The 16,739-nt window shown below is 39.2% G+C and overlaps 1 protein-coding gene across 1 annotated transcript in view; it reads right to left on the bottom strand.

Moving 5' to 3' along the window:
• The window catches only part of HUWE1 (HECT, UBA and WWE domain containing E3 ubiquitin protein ligase 1), a 1,134,422-nt gene that overhangs the window by 253,849 nt on the left and 863,834 nt on the right, over positions 1-16,739 (bottom strand). Inside the window, exon 44 of the mRNA XM_080273518.1 lies at positions 16,061-16,292. Coding sequence (XP_080129644.1) covers positions 16,061-16,292 — 232 coding nt within the window. The remainder of the gene's footprint in view (positions 1-16,060; positions 16,293-16,739) is intronic.

The following is a 16,739-nucleotide window of genomic DNA, read 5'->3' on the forward strand; positions in this document are numbered from 1 at the left end:
CTTTTCACTTCCTTTTTAATGTTTTTTTCTTCCACCCTTGTTCCCAAGTGTTTCTTTACTTTCACCATTTCAACATACGTGGTTTTCACATCATTTTTGTAGCTTTGCACAGCTTCATTCACCTGTGTTATCTTCTCCTCAATATCACTGCTCTGGTCTATCAGACTGCTTACTTGCCTAATTGTCTCTGTATCATTTTTGAACTCTTCCATAATACTCTCGTGGTTGACTACTGTACTTGCCATTTCACTAATTTTCCTCCTAAGTGTACTCACTTCAACTGTTAGCTCATCTATCGTTGTGTCTTTCTTGTTGACTTCCTTTCCTAATTTTTCTATGTCTTCCTTTTCCAAATGCATATGTTTCTTAATTTCATCAATCTCATTTTGAAAAGCCGTCTCTAACCTGTGTACTCGTTCAATCAGTTTGTTTTGAGTCTCCATTTCAACCAGTTCTTGGTAGAAATCATCATCCTGCTTTCTACCTTTATCCCTCTTCTTTTCCAAATTTGCTTTACTAAAGTATGTGGTCATTTTGCAGTACTAAAAGTGCATATAGTACTTACATTCCCTGGGGCAGATTGTAGACTAAACAACGATCAGCTGATTGTGCGCATTCTTGCGCTGCTTGTTTACTTTCCAGTTTGACCAAGTCTTACTTAAAACTTCTTCTTCTTCTTCTTTTTTTTTTTTTTTTTTTTTTTATTAAAACACCATTTAGCCTAACCTTGTACAGAGCTTGACTCATATAAGGATACTTATTTAGGTAATCCCGCTGGCCAAGTTGGCCAGGTATAGAGCGGTGTCGACGTGCTTCTGCTCTGTGTGTGTGTGTGTGTATTTACCTATTTGTATTTACCTATTTGTAGTATACAGGAATTGAGCAATGCTCGTGTTGTCCTGTCTCCATATCCACATTTATCAAGTCTACCTTTACACACATGAATGTTTTTCTCATGCACCACCACTTTGTCTAAGTCGTTCCAAATATTTAAGAATATACCTAATTGTGATATACACGGAATGTACTATGCTCGTGGGTTTCCGTCGCTGTTTCTCAATAAGTCGAATTTAACTTTAAACTCGTTTAAGTTTTTAGACCGGACGATCTCTTTGTCCAGGCTATTCCATAAGTCTATACTTCTGTAAGGAAAGCTATATTTCTTGATATCCTTCAAGCAGCTTGACTTTTTCAATTTCATTCCATGTCCTCTTGTTGCTCTCTTATCCCATACAAACAGATCTTCTTTGTCAATTTTATCTACTCCCACCATGGTCCTGAACACTGCAATCATGTCTCCCCTCTTTCTCCTTTCCTCTAACGAAGGCAAATCCAGTTTTTCCAGCCTCTCTCTGTATGACAGGTCTGTCAGACTGGGGACCATCTTGGTTGCTGTTCTTTGTATTCTCTCAATCTTGTTTATATCTTTCTTTTTGTGTGGGGACCACACTACCGCTGCATATTCTAACCTGGGGCGGATCATGGCCACTATCAATTTTTTCATCATTTCCTCATCCATATAATGAAATGCTACTCTTATGTTAGTCAAGAGCTTATAAGTCTCTCCAACTATCTTGTTAATGTGCTTTTCTGGTGACAAACTATCTTGGACCAGCACTCCCAAATCTTTCTCTTCTCTCCTTTTTGTGATTAATTCATTACCCAAAAAATAATTCAGTGATGGTCTCCTGCTACTTTTACCCATTTCCAATATTTTACATTTCTTTACATTAAATTTCATTTCCCACGTCCGGCTCCAATTGTGTATCCTATCCAAATCCTCCTGCAGTATTTTACAATCCTCCTCAACCTCTATCTTCCTCAAGATCTTTACATCATCAGCAAACAGACTCGCATAACTGTTCACTCCATCTACCATATCATTTACGTAAATCAGGAACATTACTGGCGCCAACACTGAGCCTTGAGGGACTCCACTTGTTACTTCCCTCCATCCAGACATCTTTTCCTTTATTACTGTCCTCATTTGTCTGTCTGTCAAAAAGTCTCTCATCCATTCCAGAAGTTTCCCCTTTAGTCCTCCTATATATTCTAGTTTCCACATTAGTCTCTTATGAGGTACCTTGTCAAAGGCCTCCTCTAAGTCTAAGTACACACAATCCACCCAACCATCTCTCTCCTGTACCACATCAATCGCTCTTGAGTAAAAGCTCAACAAGTTTGAAACACATGACCTTCCACTTCTGAATCCAAACTGACATTCAGCCAAAATATTCATCTCTTCCAGATATTTTATCCATCTGTCTTTCAGGATTCTCTCACACAATTTTGCGACCATGCTGGTTAGAGACACTGGTCTATAATTCAGGGGTTCTTCCCTGTTTCCTCCCTTGTAAATTGGTACCACATTTGCCCTCTTCCATTCTTTTGGCACTTTCCCCTCTTCCAGTGAGCATACAATTAAGCTGTGAATTTTATCCGCCAGTTGTTCTCTGCATTCCTTCAGTACCCAATTAGAAATTCCATCAGGTCCTGGGGCTTTCCTTACATCTTGAGTTTCCAGTAATTTATACACTTCCTGCACCTCCACTTTTATATCTTTCATCACCGGAACATTTCTAATCACTCCCTCCCCTTCCACAAGCTCCTTTTCTTTAGTGAAAACTGACTGGAAACGTTTGTTCATTATTTCTGCTTGCATTGCCGCATCCTTAAAGACCTCTCCATCTACTTTCAGCTTGGTGATTCCTTCCTTTTGTTTCAGTTTGCCATTAACAAATCTATAAAACAGTTTGGGTTCATCCTTGCATTTGTCAATTGTACCTTTTTCAAAATTCCTTTCTTCTTCCCTACGTATTCTTGTGTATTCGTTTCTTGTTCTTTTATATTCTTCCTTTGTTCTGTCGGTACCTCTCTTTCTCCAATTGTTCCACGCCTTATCTCTCTCTTTTTTGGCTATCATACACCTTCTATTAAACCACTCCTTTTTCCTGTTTTCTTTCCCTCTTACTCTTGGTACAAATTTTTCCACTCCCAAATTATAGAGGTCTAGAAAGATATCCCACTTCCTCTGTATCTCTCTTGTTTCTCTGAATTTTCTCCAATCCGCATTTTCAAAAAAGTTTCTCAATCCTGTAAAATTTGCTTTGCCAAAGTTGTATCTTCCCTGTCTATGAAGCTCGTCTCTTGGCTCGACGTTTCCTATTAACATCTGGAACACAATGACCACGTGATCACTTTTTCCCAAAGGACAGAGATATTCCAATGATTCTATTACATCGGGTTCTTTGGTGAACAGTAAATCTAACCTTGCTGGTGTGTCCTCACCTCGAAACCGTGTCTCTTCTTTGACCCACTGCGTCATCACATTATTCATTATTATATTTAATAACATAGTACCCCACGAATCCTCGCCGCCTCCCGAGTACCATTCCTCCCAGTTCACCTCTTTACAATTAAAGTCACCCACCAAAATTATATTATTGCTTTTCTCAATTATTTTTTGCAAGTAGCTAGCCATATCTGACAACAACTCATGGTATTCGTCATCCTTCCATGCTCTCGTCTTTGGGGGAACATACACTACCGCCATATCTCTCTTAACATTCTCTCCAGTTTCTAATTTCATATATATCACTTCAGCCCTGCCTTCTCCCATTTCCACAGTATCTACATTTATGTTGTTCTTCACTGCTATCATCACTCCTCCTCCCTTTTTTTCTTTTCTGTCTTTTCTCCACAGTTTGTATTTACCATCTCCCAAATGAACATCAATATCTTCTCTTAATTTGGTCTCTACAAAGCACATGACATCAGGTTCATGTTCTCTCAAGAAATCATTAATTTCGATCCTTGTCGATATGAAACCATCAACATTAGTATATATCACCTTCAAATTATTTTTGACATTATTAATACCCTCTTCTCTCCTACTCTCTGTCCGTACCACTTCCTCAACTTCTGATCTTTCACAACCATCCCCCCTAGTTTCCTTCACTTCTATTTCCTTAAATACCATTTCCTTACTTTCATATCCAATACTCTCCAAAAAAAAGTATTACATTCTTCCTCTGTCCTCTTATCATTTTTTTCCTTTACTTCTTCCTTTAATGATTTTAAAACTTCTCTTTCTTCTTCATTCAGATCTTTTCTTATTATAATATTTTCCATCCCTGCCTCTTTGCTTAATTTCCAGGTCACTTTAAGTATCTCATTTATTACACTTTCTGATGTAAACCTGACTCTCATTGGTCTTGTTTCCCCTTTCTTATAAGGCCCTATCCTCCTTACTTCCTCAATTTCTTTTACCCATTTGTCTCCTTCGGGGTCAATCTTTCCTAATATTCCTCTCACCATGTTCGTGTCTCTTTCGAGTCTTGCGAACCTAACCTTTTCTTCCTCTTCCCTGTTTCCAAATACTACCACACATCTATTCCTTTCTACAGTTTCTCTCACTATTTTCTCTTTTTTCTTCAGTATTTTCACTACATTTTCTTCCATTTCTTTCTTGTTCATTTCCCTTTCTTCCTGGATGATCTCTCTTAAGCTGACCACTTCTTTCTGTTCTTCTTCTACGTGTGCCCACTTTGCCTTGTGTTCTTCTAGTACATTACTCACCTTCTCCGTTTTATTGGTACTCTCTTCAAGTTTCCTCCTCAGTTCAACATTTTCCCTCTTCAAATTCTTAATCTCTTCATTGGCTGTTTCGTTGGACTGGATTAGACTCTGTATGGTGGTTTCCGTATTTCCTGACACATCCTTTATCACTAGATTCTCTACTTTTTTTTCGAGTTCACTAATCCTCATAATTAATGTTTTCACCAGGTCCATGACATTAGTATTAGCATCAAATCCTTGAAATTCCATTCCCTCATTGTTTACATTTTCGGCCATCTTTAACGTACCGGTAAAGTACCTAAACAGCTGTTACCGAATAAGCCACAAACATTCATGTATACTATTGCCAACAAATCTTTACATTTTTGGTAGTCTACCAACTTTCATTATTTTAAATTTAAAGAAAGACCCTAGGAGACAGGACAGACAAAATTCCTGAAACTACTCAAGGTTAGGAGCAATGCCTGGGATGACCTCTCTCTCCGGCTGCTCGTGTGTGCTCGTGTGTGTGTGTGTGTGTGTGTGTGTGTGTGTGTGTGTGTGTGTGTGTGTGTGTGTGTACTTACATAATTATATCTTTACAGGAATGAGTCAAGCTCGTACTGTCCCGTGTCTTAAACCATATTTATCGCACATATCCTTAAATTTGTGAATTGTTTTGGCACACACTATTTCATTCGGTAGTGCATTCCATTGATCAATTGCTCTGTTTGGGAAACTGAGTTTCCTTACGTCTTTATCACCTCTCTTCTTATGCAGTTTTTTGCAGTGTCCTCTTGCTGATGCTTCTCCATATGTTAAGTAATCATTTATGTCTATTTTCTCCTTCCCTGACATGCACTTATATAGCATTATCATGTCACCTCTTTTCCTTCTCTCCTGTATAGTGTTGGTAGATTCAGTTTATTTAGTCTTTCTTCGTAGCTTAGGTCCCTTAAGCTTGGTATCCATCTTGTAGCGGCCCTTTGAACTTTTTCAATCTTGTCTATGTACTTTTTGAGATGAGGACTCCAGACTACTGATGCATATTCCAGGGTTGGTCTAATGAATGATGTTATTATCCTTCTTAGCATGTCTTCATTTATGTATGTGAATGCTATTCTCATATTTGCAAGCAGTGTATACATGTTCCGTACCTTCTCGCTGATGTGGTCAGCCAGAGATAGTCTGTTATTGATGATCACACCTAGGCCTTTCTCTCTTTCTGATGTGTATAGGGTTTTATTTCCTAACTTATAATCCCAATCAGGTCTTTTTCCACTTTTACCAAACTTGATTACATGACACTTGTCCACATTGAATTCCATTTGCCATGTAATACTCCATTAATAAAGTTTATTTAATTCTTCTTGTAGCTCTCTACAAGAGTCTGTGTTAGTAATTCTCCTTCGTATTTTTGCATCATCTGCAAACATATTCAGATAGCTCTCATTTCCAGTGTTACTGTTTATATCATTTATATACACTAAAAACATGATTGGTGCCAGCACTGAACCCTGTGGTACTCCACTAGTCACTTCTTTCCATGATGAGTAGTTTCCTCTTAGTACCGTCTTCATTTCTCTTTTTATGAGAAAGTTTTGCATCCAACAAAACAGTTTGCCTCGAATTCCTCCTTGATGGTACAGTTTCCATAAAAGTCTTTGGTGTGGTACTGTGTCAAAAGCTTTCTTGAACTCTAAATAGATACTGTCCACCCATCCTTCCCTTTCCTGTATTGTGTTTGTTACTCTGTCATAGTAGCTCAACAGATTAGTAACATATGATTTTCCTTTTCTGAAACCAAACTGTCTTTCTGTTATCATACTGTGTTCTTCTAGATGATTTACCCAAGCTTTTTTTATAAGTTTTTCTAATACCTTGCTTACAACACTGGTCAGTGATACTGGTCGGTAGTTGAGTGGATATTGTCTATTTTCTTTCTTGAATAAGGGGACAATATTTGCTTTTTTCCAAATATCAGGTAGTTTACCTTGACTCAAGGATTTCTTGAAAATTAAAAATAATGGTTTACTTAACTCCTTTGCACATTCTCGTAATACCCAACATGAAATTTCATCAGGACCACTTGCTTAAGTAGTCTAATCTACTTAACTCCTCGTTTATTACTTTTTCTGCTATTTGTATATCTGGTAGTATGTGTAGATATGCGTGTTCCACATAGTCCCTCTCAAAAATTTTTCTTCCGTAAAAACTAATTGGAAATTCTTATTTAGTGCATCACAAATATCTTTCTCTTGTGTATAAGTGATTCCCTCGTCCGTAATGGATTGTACTATATCTTTTACTTTGGTTTTGCTTCTGATATAGCTGTAAAACAGCTTTGGTTGATCACTACTTTTATTATATCCTCCTCAAACTGTTTTTGGGCTTCCCTCCTTATTCTTGTATAGTCGTTTCTTGCCTGTTTGTAATTATTATACGCCCTTTCACTATTGTGTCTTCTATATCTATTCCACAACAAATCTCTTCTTTCTTTTGATTTTTTACATTCTGTATTGATCCATTTCTGTATTTTCTTATCTGCTTCTTTGTGCTGAGGGATGTACTTCTGGACTCCTATTTCATAAAATTCAAAAAAAAATTTATATACAGCATTTAGATCTTGTCCTCTAAGCTCATTTTCCCAATCAACTTCTAAGAAATACTTCTTTAGGTCTTGATAATTTCACTTTTTATAGTTTAGGCTCCTTTTGTAACTGTCTTTGCTGTTTACTATGTCATATGCTATCCTGAAGTTATAATTTAGTACTGCATGATCGCTTTTGCCGAGTGGAGGGTGATATATTAAACTGTCAATATCATTTTCTTGCCTAGTAAATATTAGATCTAGCACTGAAGGTACATCAAGTCCTCTTTTTCTGGTGGTTTCCCTCACATGTTGCGTTAAGAAAAACTCTTGTAAGAGATCCAGGAGCTTTTGGTCCCAACAGCTTTCTTGGCTATTTATATCTAGAGTATTCCAATTTATATTTGTATTGAAGTCCCTAGTTAGTATAATTCTTTCCTATTTCTCTTCCATTTTATGTAGGAATTATCTTATACTCTGAATTGTACTCTCTGCCAGGTCCTCATATTCGTCTCTTTCCCATGTGTTTGATCTGGGTGGCATGTACAAATTGGCTACAATTACTTTACCTTCAGATGTGTCGATCTCTACTGCAATCAGTTCTACTTGTGATGGTATATCTAGTTTTATTTAATTGACTTTTAGATTTTTCTTAGTTAATATTATAATTCCTCCTCCTTTTTTAAAATTTGTCTCTTCTCCATATATTGTATTCCTCTAAGTTTAGTATGTCATTGGATATCCTTGGTGTTAATTTTGTTTCAGTTAGGCAAATTATTTGAGGTTCATTTTCTCTGACAATCATTCATCTCTAGTAATTTAGATACCATTCCATCCACATTTGAGTACATCAACTTTATCATCTTGTTTATATATTTGTCATGACATGGTTCTACTACCTTCCTCCTTTTTCTTCCATCCTGTTTGTGTACCACTTTCGTACCTGCAATCCTATTACTTCGTAAAAAAAATTTCTTCTTCTCCTCTTCTGATCTTCCCTCATTTTTTGTTTTTGTTTCCTCCCTTTTCTCTTTCAGTAATTCCAGTTCCTCTTGTGTTAGGCATCTTTTTATCCAAACATTTTTGAACTCCTCTTTTTCCATAAGATTCTTTGCATTTTTTAGTATCTCTTCCACAGTGTTTACACTCTGGAAAGTCACCTTTAGAGGTCTTGTCTTGCTTTTCTCATATTTCCCTAACCTTTTGTGTTCCTCTATGTCTTTACTATAGATTTCCTCTGATACTTCTTTTAGTAAGCTCATTACATTTGCCATCTCCTTTTTGTCTCTTGTGATCTTGTTTTTAACTTCTTCCTCTTCTATACCAGTGATTACTATTGATTTGTTTATCTCTAATGAATCTCTGACTAACTTTGGACTGTTTTGGATTATTCTTTTCACTTCCTTTTTAATGCTTTTTTCCTCCACCCTTGCTTCTAAGTCTTTCTTTGCTTTCACCATTTCAGCATACGTGGTTTCTACATCATTTTTGTAGCTTTGCACAGCTTCATTCACCTGTGTTATCTTCTCTTCAGTATCACTGCTCTGGTCCATAAGACTGCTTGCTTGCCTAATTGTCTCTGTGTCATTTTTGAACTCTTCCATAACACTCTCGTGATTGAGTACTGTACTTGCCATTTCACTCACTTTCTTCCTAAGCGTACTCAATTCCACTGTTAGTTCACTGATGGTTGTGTCTTTCTTATTGGCCTCCCTTCCTAGTTTTTCTATCTCTTCCTTTTGCAAGTGCATTTGCTTCTTTATTTCATCAATTTCATTTTTGAAAGCCATTTCTAGTTTGTGTACACGTTCAACCAGTCTATTGTGAGTCTCCACTTCAACCAGTTCTTGGTAGAAATCATCATTTTGCTTTTTACTTTTATCCCTTTTCTTTTCCAAGTTTGTTTTACTGAAGTATGTATTCATTTTGTAATACTAAATGAACAGAGTATGTACTTACAGAGTATGTACACTTTCCCCGTGTTGCTGAAGTCTAAACAAACCCAGCTGACTCAGCACATTTTTTTTCCTCGTGGTTCTTTGTTCTGTTTGAACCAGTCTTGTTTAAACTTATTATTTTTTTTTCCTTATAATACTGAAAAATCATTTAGTCTAACCTGGTACAGAGCTTGACTCATTCAAAGATACTAATTTAGGTAATGCCACTGGCCGTATTGGTTTGGTACGGAGCGCCGATGTCGGACATCTACATCTGATGACTCCCTGATGACTGTGTGTGTGTGTGTGTGTGTGTGTCATATTTACATAAGTCAAAGTTGAAGTGAAGTGATTGTAACTATGCCTAGATACCCTAACACATATGAAAGAAAACCCTCTACCCACCTGAAAAAAACTGCTTTTTGTGGCTGTACCAGTATACCCCGGTTTAATGATGCTATTGGTTACGTAAAAACCCATTGTTAGGTGGGGTATCGTATATCGGGGCAGATTTAATATGTTAAGTTTCAGCCATGGGTTTCCCCCCAACCAAGTCCAAAACCCACTCAAATGAGCCCCAAAACAAGTTTAAAAGCCAATCTAAATGGCCTAACAGCTGTAAAAGAAGCTAATCTTACATCTATAAATGACTCACTAAAACCAACAAAATCTAAAAATTGTCAAATATAAGTCTGGAGAAAATCAAGCTTGGTAATCCATGCCCCAAAATGACAATGTTCACCCCACCTATGGCTAAAACACATTAATCAAAGTCTAAAAACAGTTTATAATCAACCTAAACACACAATTTTATTCTAAAATATCATCAAAATCAGTAAAAAAAAAAAATCAAATCCCATCGTTAAATCAGGGTTTGGCCACCATTAGGCAGGGTATGGTGGTATTTGTACTCCCACTGTTAAGCTGAGGAATTGCAACTATGGGTATCGAGGTATAGCTGTACCTAGCTTTATTTCTTGCCTTTGTTTTATTGTGCAAAACAAGTGATATGCTCTGTACATGTGATACAAAGTGCCAGTAGAATAAGGAATATATAACATTATTAGTGAGAAAAACATTAGTCCCATGCCACGAAAATGTGCCAAAAAACCTAACCAATAGTACAAACATCTACCTCATGGTTCAGAATAAGGTATTCATTACACAAGTGTGTGCTAGCTGAGGAAAAAGCTAAATGGAAAGAAGGAAATTTCCTCTCAAAGTGCTTCCAAAAGGCAAAGTTGTAAGACAGAGGAAAAAATGGGTAAGTATTGTGTCCTTCCCCTTCTCCTACACACAAACTGGGCAAAGTGCAATGATGTTACAGCGGGAAAACTATATATGCGAGCCACATGTACCGGATGAGGACGCATAACCGTAGCTGTGAGTAGGGAAAGCAGGAGAGATTGGTTACTATAAATGGAACATTCCACGGCAAAAGGTCAGGCAGCGTTACAAATGCACCACTCTCCTTGGGAAGTTAATGTTACAAATGCTAGTCAGAGTGCAGCCGCTGTGCCCAAAGTCTGGGCTGCACACGGGTTGGACACATCCCGACTCACACACTGATAACCTATCTTCTTTACGTCCCTGCTCATCAACGGGACCACCTACAGACCTGGGGATGCTTTCATTCACAAGAAGATGGTGAGTAATATGATTTTTCATTTGTTTCTCTAACTCCTCTATTTTTCGAGATATGAAGGTTTGAATAAATGCAATTTTGGAAAAATTGTCTGTACTGAGAGGCTGGTAAAATTTGCCCAGCATTTGGGGGTTAAGCACCATGTCACATATCGATAATTTGTGTTGCTGCACACACTCTTCACTCCTCATAACTTAACTCTATCATATACTGTGCATCTGAGGCTAAGATGTTTGGACGATGGCTTTGGCTATCATACGAAGAATGACAGTATTCTGCGGTATTACTGCTCCAAATAAAATAAATTAAACATCACTGGAAAGGAAATTTATTCAGCTACATTATGGAGCAGAATATATTATCCTATTCTATTGATTACATACGAGTCTGGGCGAAATAGCAGCCAGACAGACTATCTCATGGCCAACAAGGCTGACAGGAGGTTAGTGAGAGATACAGTATTAGAGTTACAAGGACCGAGAAGTGTGTGCAGCAAAACAAGTTATTGATATGTGACTTGGTGCTTAAGGAGCGGGTGATGAAAAAGAGGACCTATGAACTTATAGTTGCTGCACACAACTCTGAGACTGTCATTATCATACCCTGGCATCCTACCATTCAAAAGTGCATCCGATTTCATATCATACTATACATGAATCATATTATTATGCATGAATATATTATACATGAATATTATCATACAAGAACATATCATACACAAATCCCATGCGTCTCATACACGAAATCAGACGCACTCTCAAATCGCAGGTTGCCAGGGCACGATAATAACAACCTCAGAGTTGCGCGCCACGACTATAAGAGGAAAATATGGAAGTTGAAAAACTAAGCAGTAAGGAATGCCTTCTACCTTAATACTGTTCTCTCCAGTATGTAACAGAGGAAATGTAAATGTGCCTTGATAGTTGTGAGATACCACTTTCTGAGGTACTGGGCTTCAAGTCATCATTTACTTTGGTGACTGTGCCAGTCCTTGCTATCACCCACCTTCCTTTTCACCCATCCCTACCTCACTGTGGTGCATAGATCTAGAGCAAAGACTGAATTAGTTTAATGGTCATTACCAAAACATGCATCCAGGCTGATCACTTTCTCAACACCATTCTCACCCATGATGATGTCAACACCACTTTTTCACACTCATTGCTGTTCCAGAACATCTGTACTTCCTATCCTGTCTCATTATCATTATCATCATCATCATCATCATCTGGACCTCCTTTCCCACCCTTGGGCAGGGTGAGGAGTAGCAACATCCAGACAGCCAAAGTTTGCCCAATTCAATGCACCATGTTTCCATTCACTCATCATTCAGGTCCTTAAAATTCTGGCTCCATCAGATGGGTCAAAAAAATTTCACCACATTCTGATGCTTCACACAGGCCAATCCGATAGAGCCAATCCAAATGCTATCACGTTAAAAAGGAGATTCAAATCCCTGGTTATGCACTTCTCTGCACAAAATTCATCCAACCAGCTCAATCTCTCGTCAGTCCCTTAGCATCACCAACATCCATAAATTTCTTCCTCACACGCGCATGCACCATGTCCCTCCACCTCCTTCTTGGTCTACCTCGCCTCCTCCCTCCTTCAAATTTGCTCAAATATGCCTTTTTCACCACTCTATTGTCATCCATTCTCTTCATATGACCATACCATCTCAGTACTCTAATCGATTCTGGTGCCCACGGAATTCTTCAATCCGCATCTTTCTCAAATCACATTAATCCGTATCCTATCCACTCTCCGCATACACTCCTCAGCAGTCCCATCTCCACTGCTCTTCCTCTTGATTTTTCATTTTCATGCCAAGCCACTGTCTCACATCCATATGTTAAAGTTCGCACTAAACACTCCTTTATGTAAGACTCGTGCAGCTACGACACTCAAGCCTGTTTCTTATCAAGGCCTTCAAAGCATAAACTACTTTCCTTCCTTGTGTCACACTACTTTCCACTTCTTTTGCACATGTTCCTCTCCTTTCTATCACTGTACCAAGGTATTTAAACTCTGTCACCAATTTCAGTCTCTCTCCATTCACTGTAACATCTCACTAGGAGTCACATTCTCTCTCAATAACCATCACTTTACTCTTTTCTACATTTACTCTCAAGGCACGACACTCACAGACGTCTACAAAACTCTGCACTAGTCTACCAAGCTCTTGTCCGGTACTTAAAAGCAGCGCTGCATCATCAGCATACAACAAATTTGAGATATTTCATCCATCACCATTCATTACCAACGCCATCCCTCTCTCCATTACTCGTGTTTTTAATCTTTGTATCACCCCATCCATACATACATACAGTACTGAACAACCATGGGGACATCACACAAACATGTCACATGCCCACAACAATTGTCAACCATTCACTTAGATGCCCATTTACCTTTACACTTGCCTCACTACCATCGTAAAAACTTGACAGCTTACCATTTACACTATACAGGCACAAAACCTTCCACAATTCTTCTCTATCTATTTTGTTATATGCTTTTTCCAGATCCATAAATGCCATAAACACCTTATAGCTCCTCTTACAAGTCTTCTCCACTATCTGTCTCATTGCAAATATCTGATCCACACAACTTCTGCCACTCCTAAAGCCACCCTTCATCACTCACAAGGTAATCATAGGGGCATTTGTCTTCTTAGTATAATAGGAAAAGTGTATGGTAGGATACTTATTGACAGAGTTAGAGAAAGAACAGAGGAATTAGTTGGAGAAGAACAGGGAGGCTTTAGGAAGGGAAGAGGTTGTGGAGATCAGATATTCATTCTTAGATCTTTAGTGGAAAAGTTTCTAGAGAAGGGAAAGAAGTTGTATGCGGCTTTCATGGATTTGGAGAAAGCATATGACAGGGTGGATAGACAAGGATTGTGGAAAGTATTAAGAATATATGGAGTAGATGGGAAGTTGTTGAATGCTGTGAAGAGTATGTATGATGGTGCGAAGGCTGCAGTGCGTGTGGATGGTGAACTAAGGAATGTTTCTCTTTGAAGGTTGGGTTGAAACAGGGATGTGTCATGTCTTCATGGTTGTTCAATCTGTACATGGATGGGGTAATAGAAAAGGTACAAGGTAGAGTAGTGGATGTTGGAGTGGCCCTGGTGAGAGAGGGTAGTGTTTGGAAACTCCCTGTACTGTTGTTTGCAGATGATACTGTGTTGTTGAGTGAAGACGAAGGAGAGCTGCAAGGCTTGGTGGATGAGTTTGGGAGAGTATGTAAGAAACGGAATTTAAAGGTGAATGTAGGGAAGAGTAAAGTGATGGTCTTTGAGAGAGGTGAAGTCAGTGAATGTACAGCGAGGCTGGATGGTGAGGAATTGGAAAATGTGAGTACATTTAAGTACTTGGGTAGTATGATGAGTAAGGATGGAGGTTTGGTGGGTGAAGTGATTGAAAGGGTACAGCAGGGAAGAAAGGTAGCTGGTTCTTTGAAAGCAGTGATAAGAAACAGGGAAGTGAGCATGCAAGTGAAAAAGTTACTACATGACAGTATTGTGATACCAACTCTAACGTATGGAAGTGAAACTTGGACATTGTTGGAAGGACACAAGTCAAGAGTAAGAGCAGTGGAAATGAGTTATTTAAGAGGAGCCTGTGGAGTCACATGGAGAGACAGGCTGAGGAATGAGGATATAAAGGAGCATTGTGGTGTGGATGTGGATGTGATAGGAAGCGTTATGAGGAACACACTGAGGTGGCTTGGCGATGTGGAGAGGATAGAGGGTGAGAAACTGATGAAGAGAGTGTATGTGAGTGAGGTGGAGGGGGGAAGAGGGAGGGGGAGGTGGAGGATGAGATGGAGGGATGGGGTGGAGATATATGAGAGAGGGGGGTGTGAGTTGGGAGCAGGGCAGTGAAATGGCAGGGGACAGGGCGACGTGGAGGCAATTTGTTTGTGGCCACCCCAAACGGGATTGAGGCGTCTGGCAATAGATAGATAGATAGATAGATAGACCTTCCCTTCAACACTCAATAGACTTATGCCACAATAATTCTTGAACTCACTTCGCTCGGCTTTATTTTTGTACAGGCATAAAATAACTGCCTTTTTCCACTCTTCTGGCACGGCTTCACTCATCCATACCTTCTTACATATCTCCAAGATGCACTTCATTCCACTCTCTCCACTACATTTAAATCATCTCTGCATACATCTCATCAACCCCAGCTGCTTTCCCATTTTTCAGTTGCTTCACAGCGTACTTCACCTCTGCGAGTGTCACATTTCCTGACACTGCATTCCTTCTCTGTACATCCCCAAAACCAATCATGTTAACAGTCGCTTTGCTCTATCTATTCCCATTTATCAGGCTTCCAAAATATTCTTTCCATCTGGTCCTTACTTCATCCCTATGGGTTAATAAGCTACCACTTACAGTACATCTTTCACATTTTCACATTTCTTTCCTCTGCCACTTCTACATTTCCGCACCTCTTTCCAGAAGAACTTCCTATTTTCGGAGTAATTTTGATTCATTTTTCCTCCAAGATCATCATTTACCTCCTCCTTTTTCCTCTTCACTAGTCTCTTTACATGCTTCTTGCTCTCAATACATTCAGTTCTTATTTCAACAGAACACCTGACCTGTATCCACTCTGACCACCTCTTCCACTTTTCCTCCACTGCTCTCTTAACCCCTTCATCCCACCATGCTGTACCTTTCATTTTTATTGTTACTCTTGCCACACCACACAGCACTTCAGTATTCCTAACTAAGCAATCCCTATATGCATTCCACAAGCTGTCCAGATCCATTTCATTCCAATTCACTGATTCTAACTCCTCCTGTACTCTGGCCCTGTAGTCGTCTGCCATTTTTTTTATCCTCAGCTTATCGGCTTTCAATCTCTCTCCCTATCCTTTCACCTGATGAATTTAGCACTGTGCCCTGTGCAACCCATCTCCTGCAGACAACATAAGTCTAAGCCACCCCTGCTCAAGGTCTTGACAACTTTACTTGATGTACACAATAATTCAACTTTCAGGGCTGCAGCTCCATAGGCTTCTGCCTAATTCTATCTTTCTGTTGCTGTTCATTCTTATGTGATAACTAACTGACAGTATAGTGGGACTGACATCAAGTGCCCTCCCTACCATGCATGCTGTCACTCCTGGATGTACTCAAGGTTGTTGTCCTACGGGCGTTACATTTGCTCTCTGTAAATTATGTCATTATGATTTTGTGGGACTTTTGCACCCTAACACTCTGGTACACTCTGTAGCTAAAACATTTCCCTGTGATCTAAACACTCTGGTACACCATGTAGCTAAAACATATCCTTGTGATTGCACACTTACAGTTTGTCGTAGTGATGGTGGCAATGTCTGGAGAAAAGAAACTGGGTCAATGGGATCATCAGGATTTGAGCGGGCTGCCTGCTGCCGCTGCTGTTCCAGACGCTGCTGTGCCAGTACCTCTTCCTGGATATTTGGTGGTAGTGCAGCAAGGAACTCTGGATTCACCTCACCCACAGTTGTGCTGTTGTTTTCACGTGTGTTCTCTGTTGCTCGCTGTCTTACTCTCTGAAGCCTAAAATCAAGCAAACTTTGTCAGATAACTTATGAATGGAATGGAATTCAGTCATATATCCAAGAATTAACTTTCTCCATCTGGTAAAACAGCAAACATCGCAGCTAGGTAAGAGGCTTAGGCTTTAGTCCTGGGAGGTCAAGCACAACCTATCTATGTAACTATAGTTAGACACCATAATCCTGTAAGGGGTAACCATTTGTCTTACAGGTTGTTATTTTACAGGGAGGGGTACTAACCCCCTGCGAATCCACTTGTTGACACAAAGGGAACACGTATGGGTTATAGCCATAGCCAACGTATGGGTTATTGCCTCAGCCAACAAGTCTGAAGGTTTCATTATAGTGCCCTGGCAACCTACCACTCAACAGTGTGTCCGATTTTTTGGATAACATGCATACTCGCATAGGAAACATCTGTCGGTATTATTTGAACGGCTAAAGATGC

Source organism: Coenobita brevimanus, chromosome 55 (genome assembly GCF_032717465.1).
Source record: "Coenobita brevimanus isolate Jiangsu-jjx chromosome 55, ASM3271746v2, whole genome shotgun sequence".
NCBI lineage: Eukaryota > Metazoa > Arthropoda > Malacostraca > Decapoda > Coenobitidae > Coenobita > Coenobita brevimanus.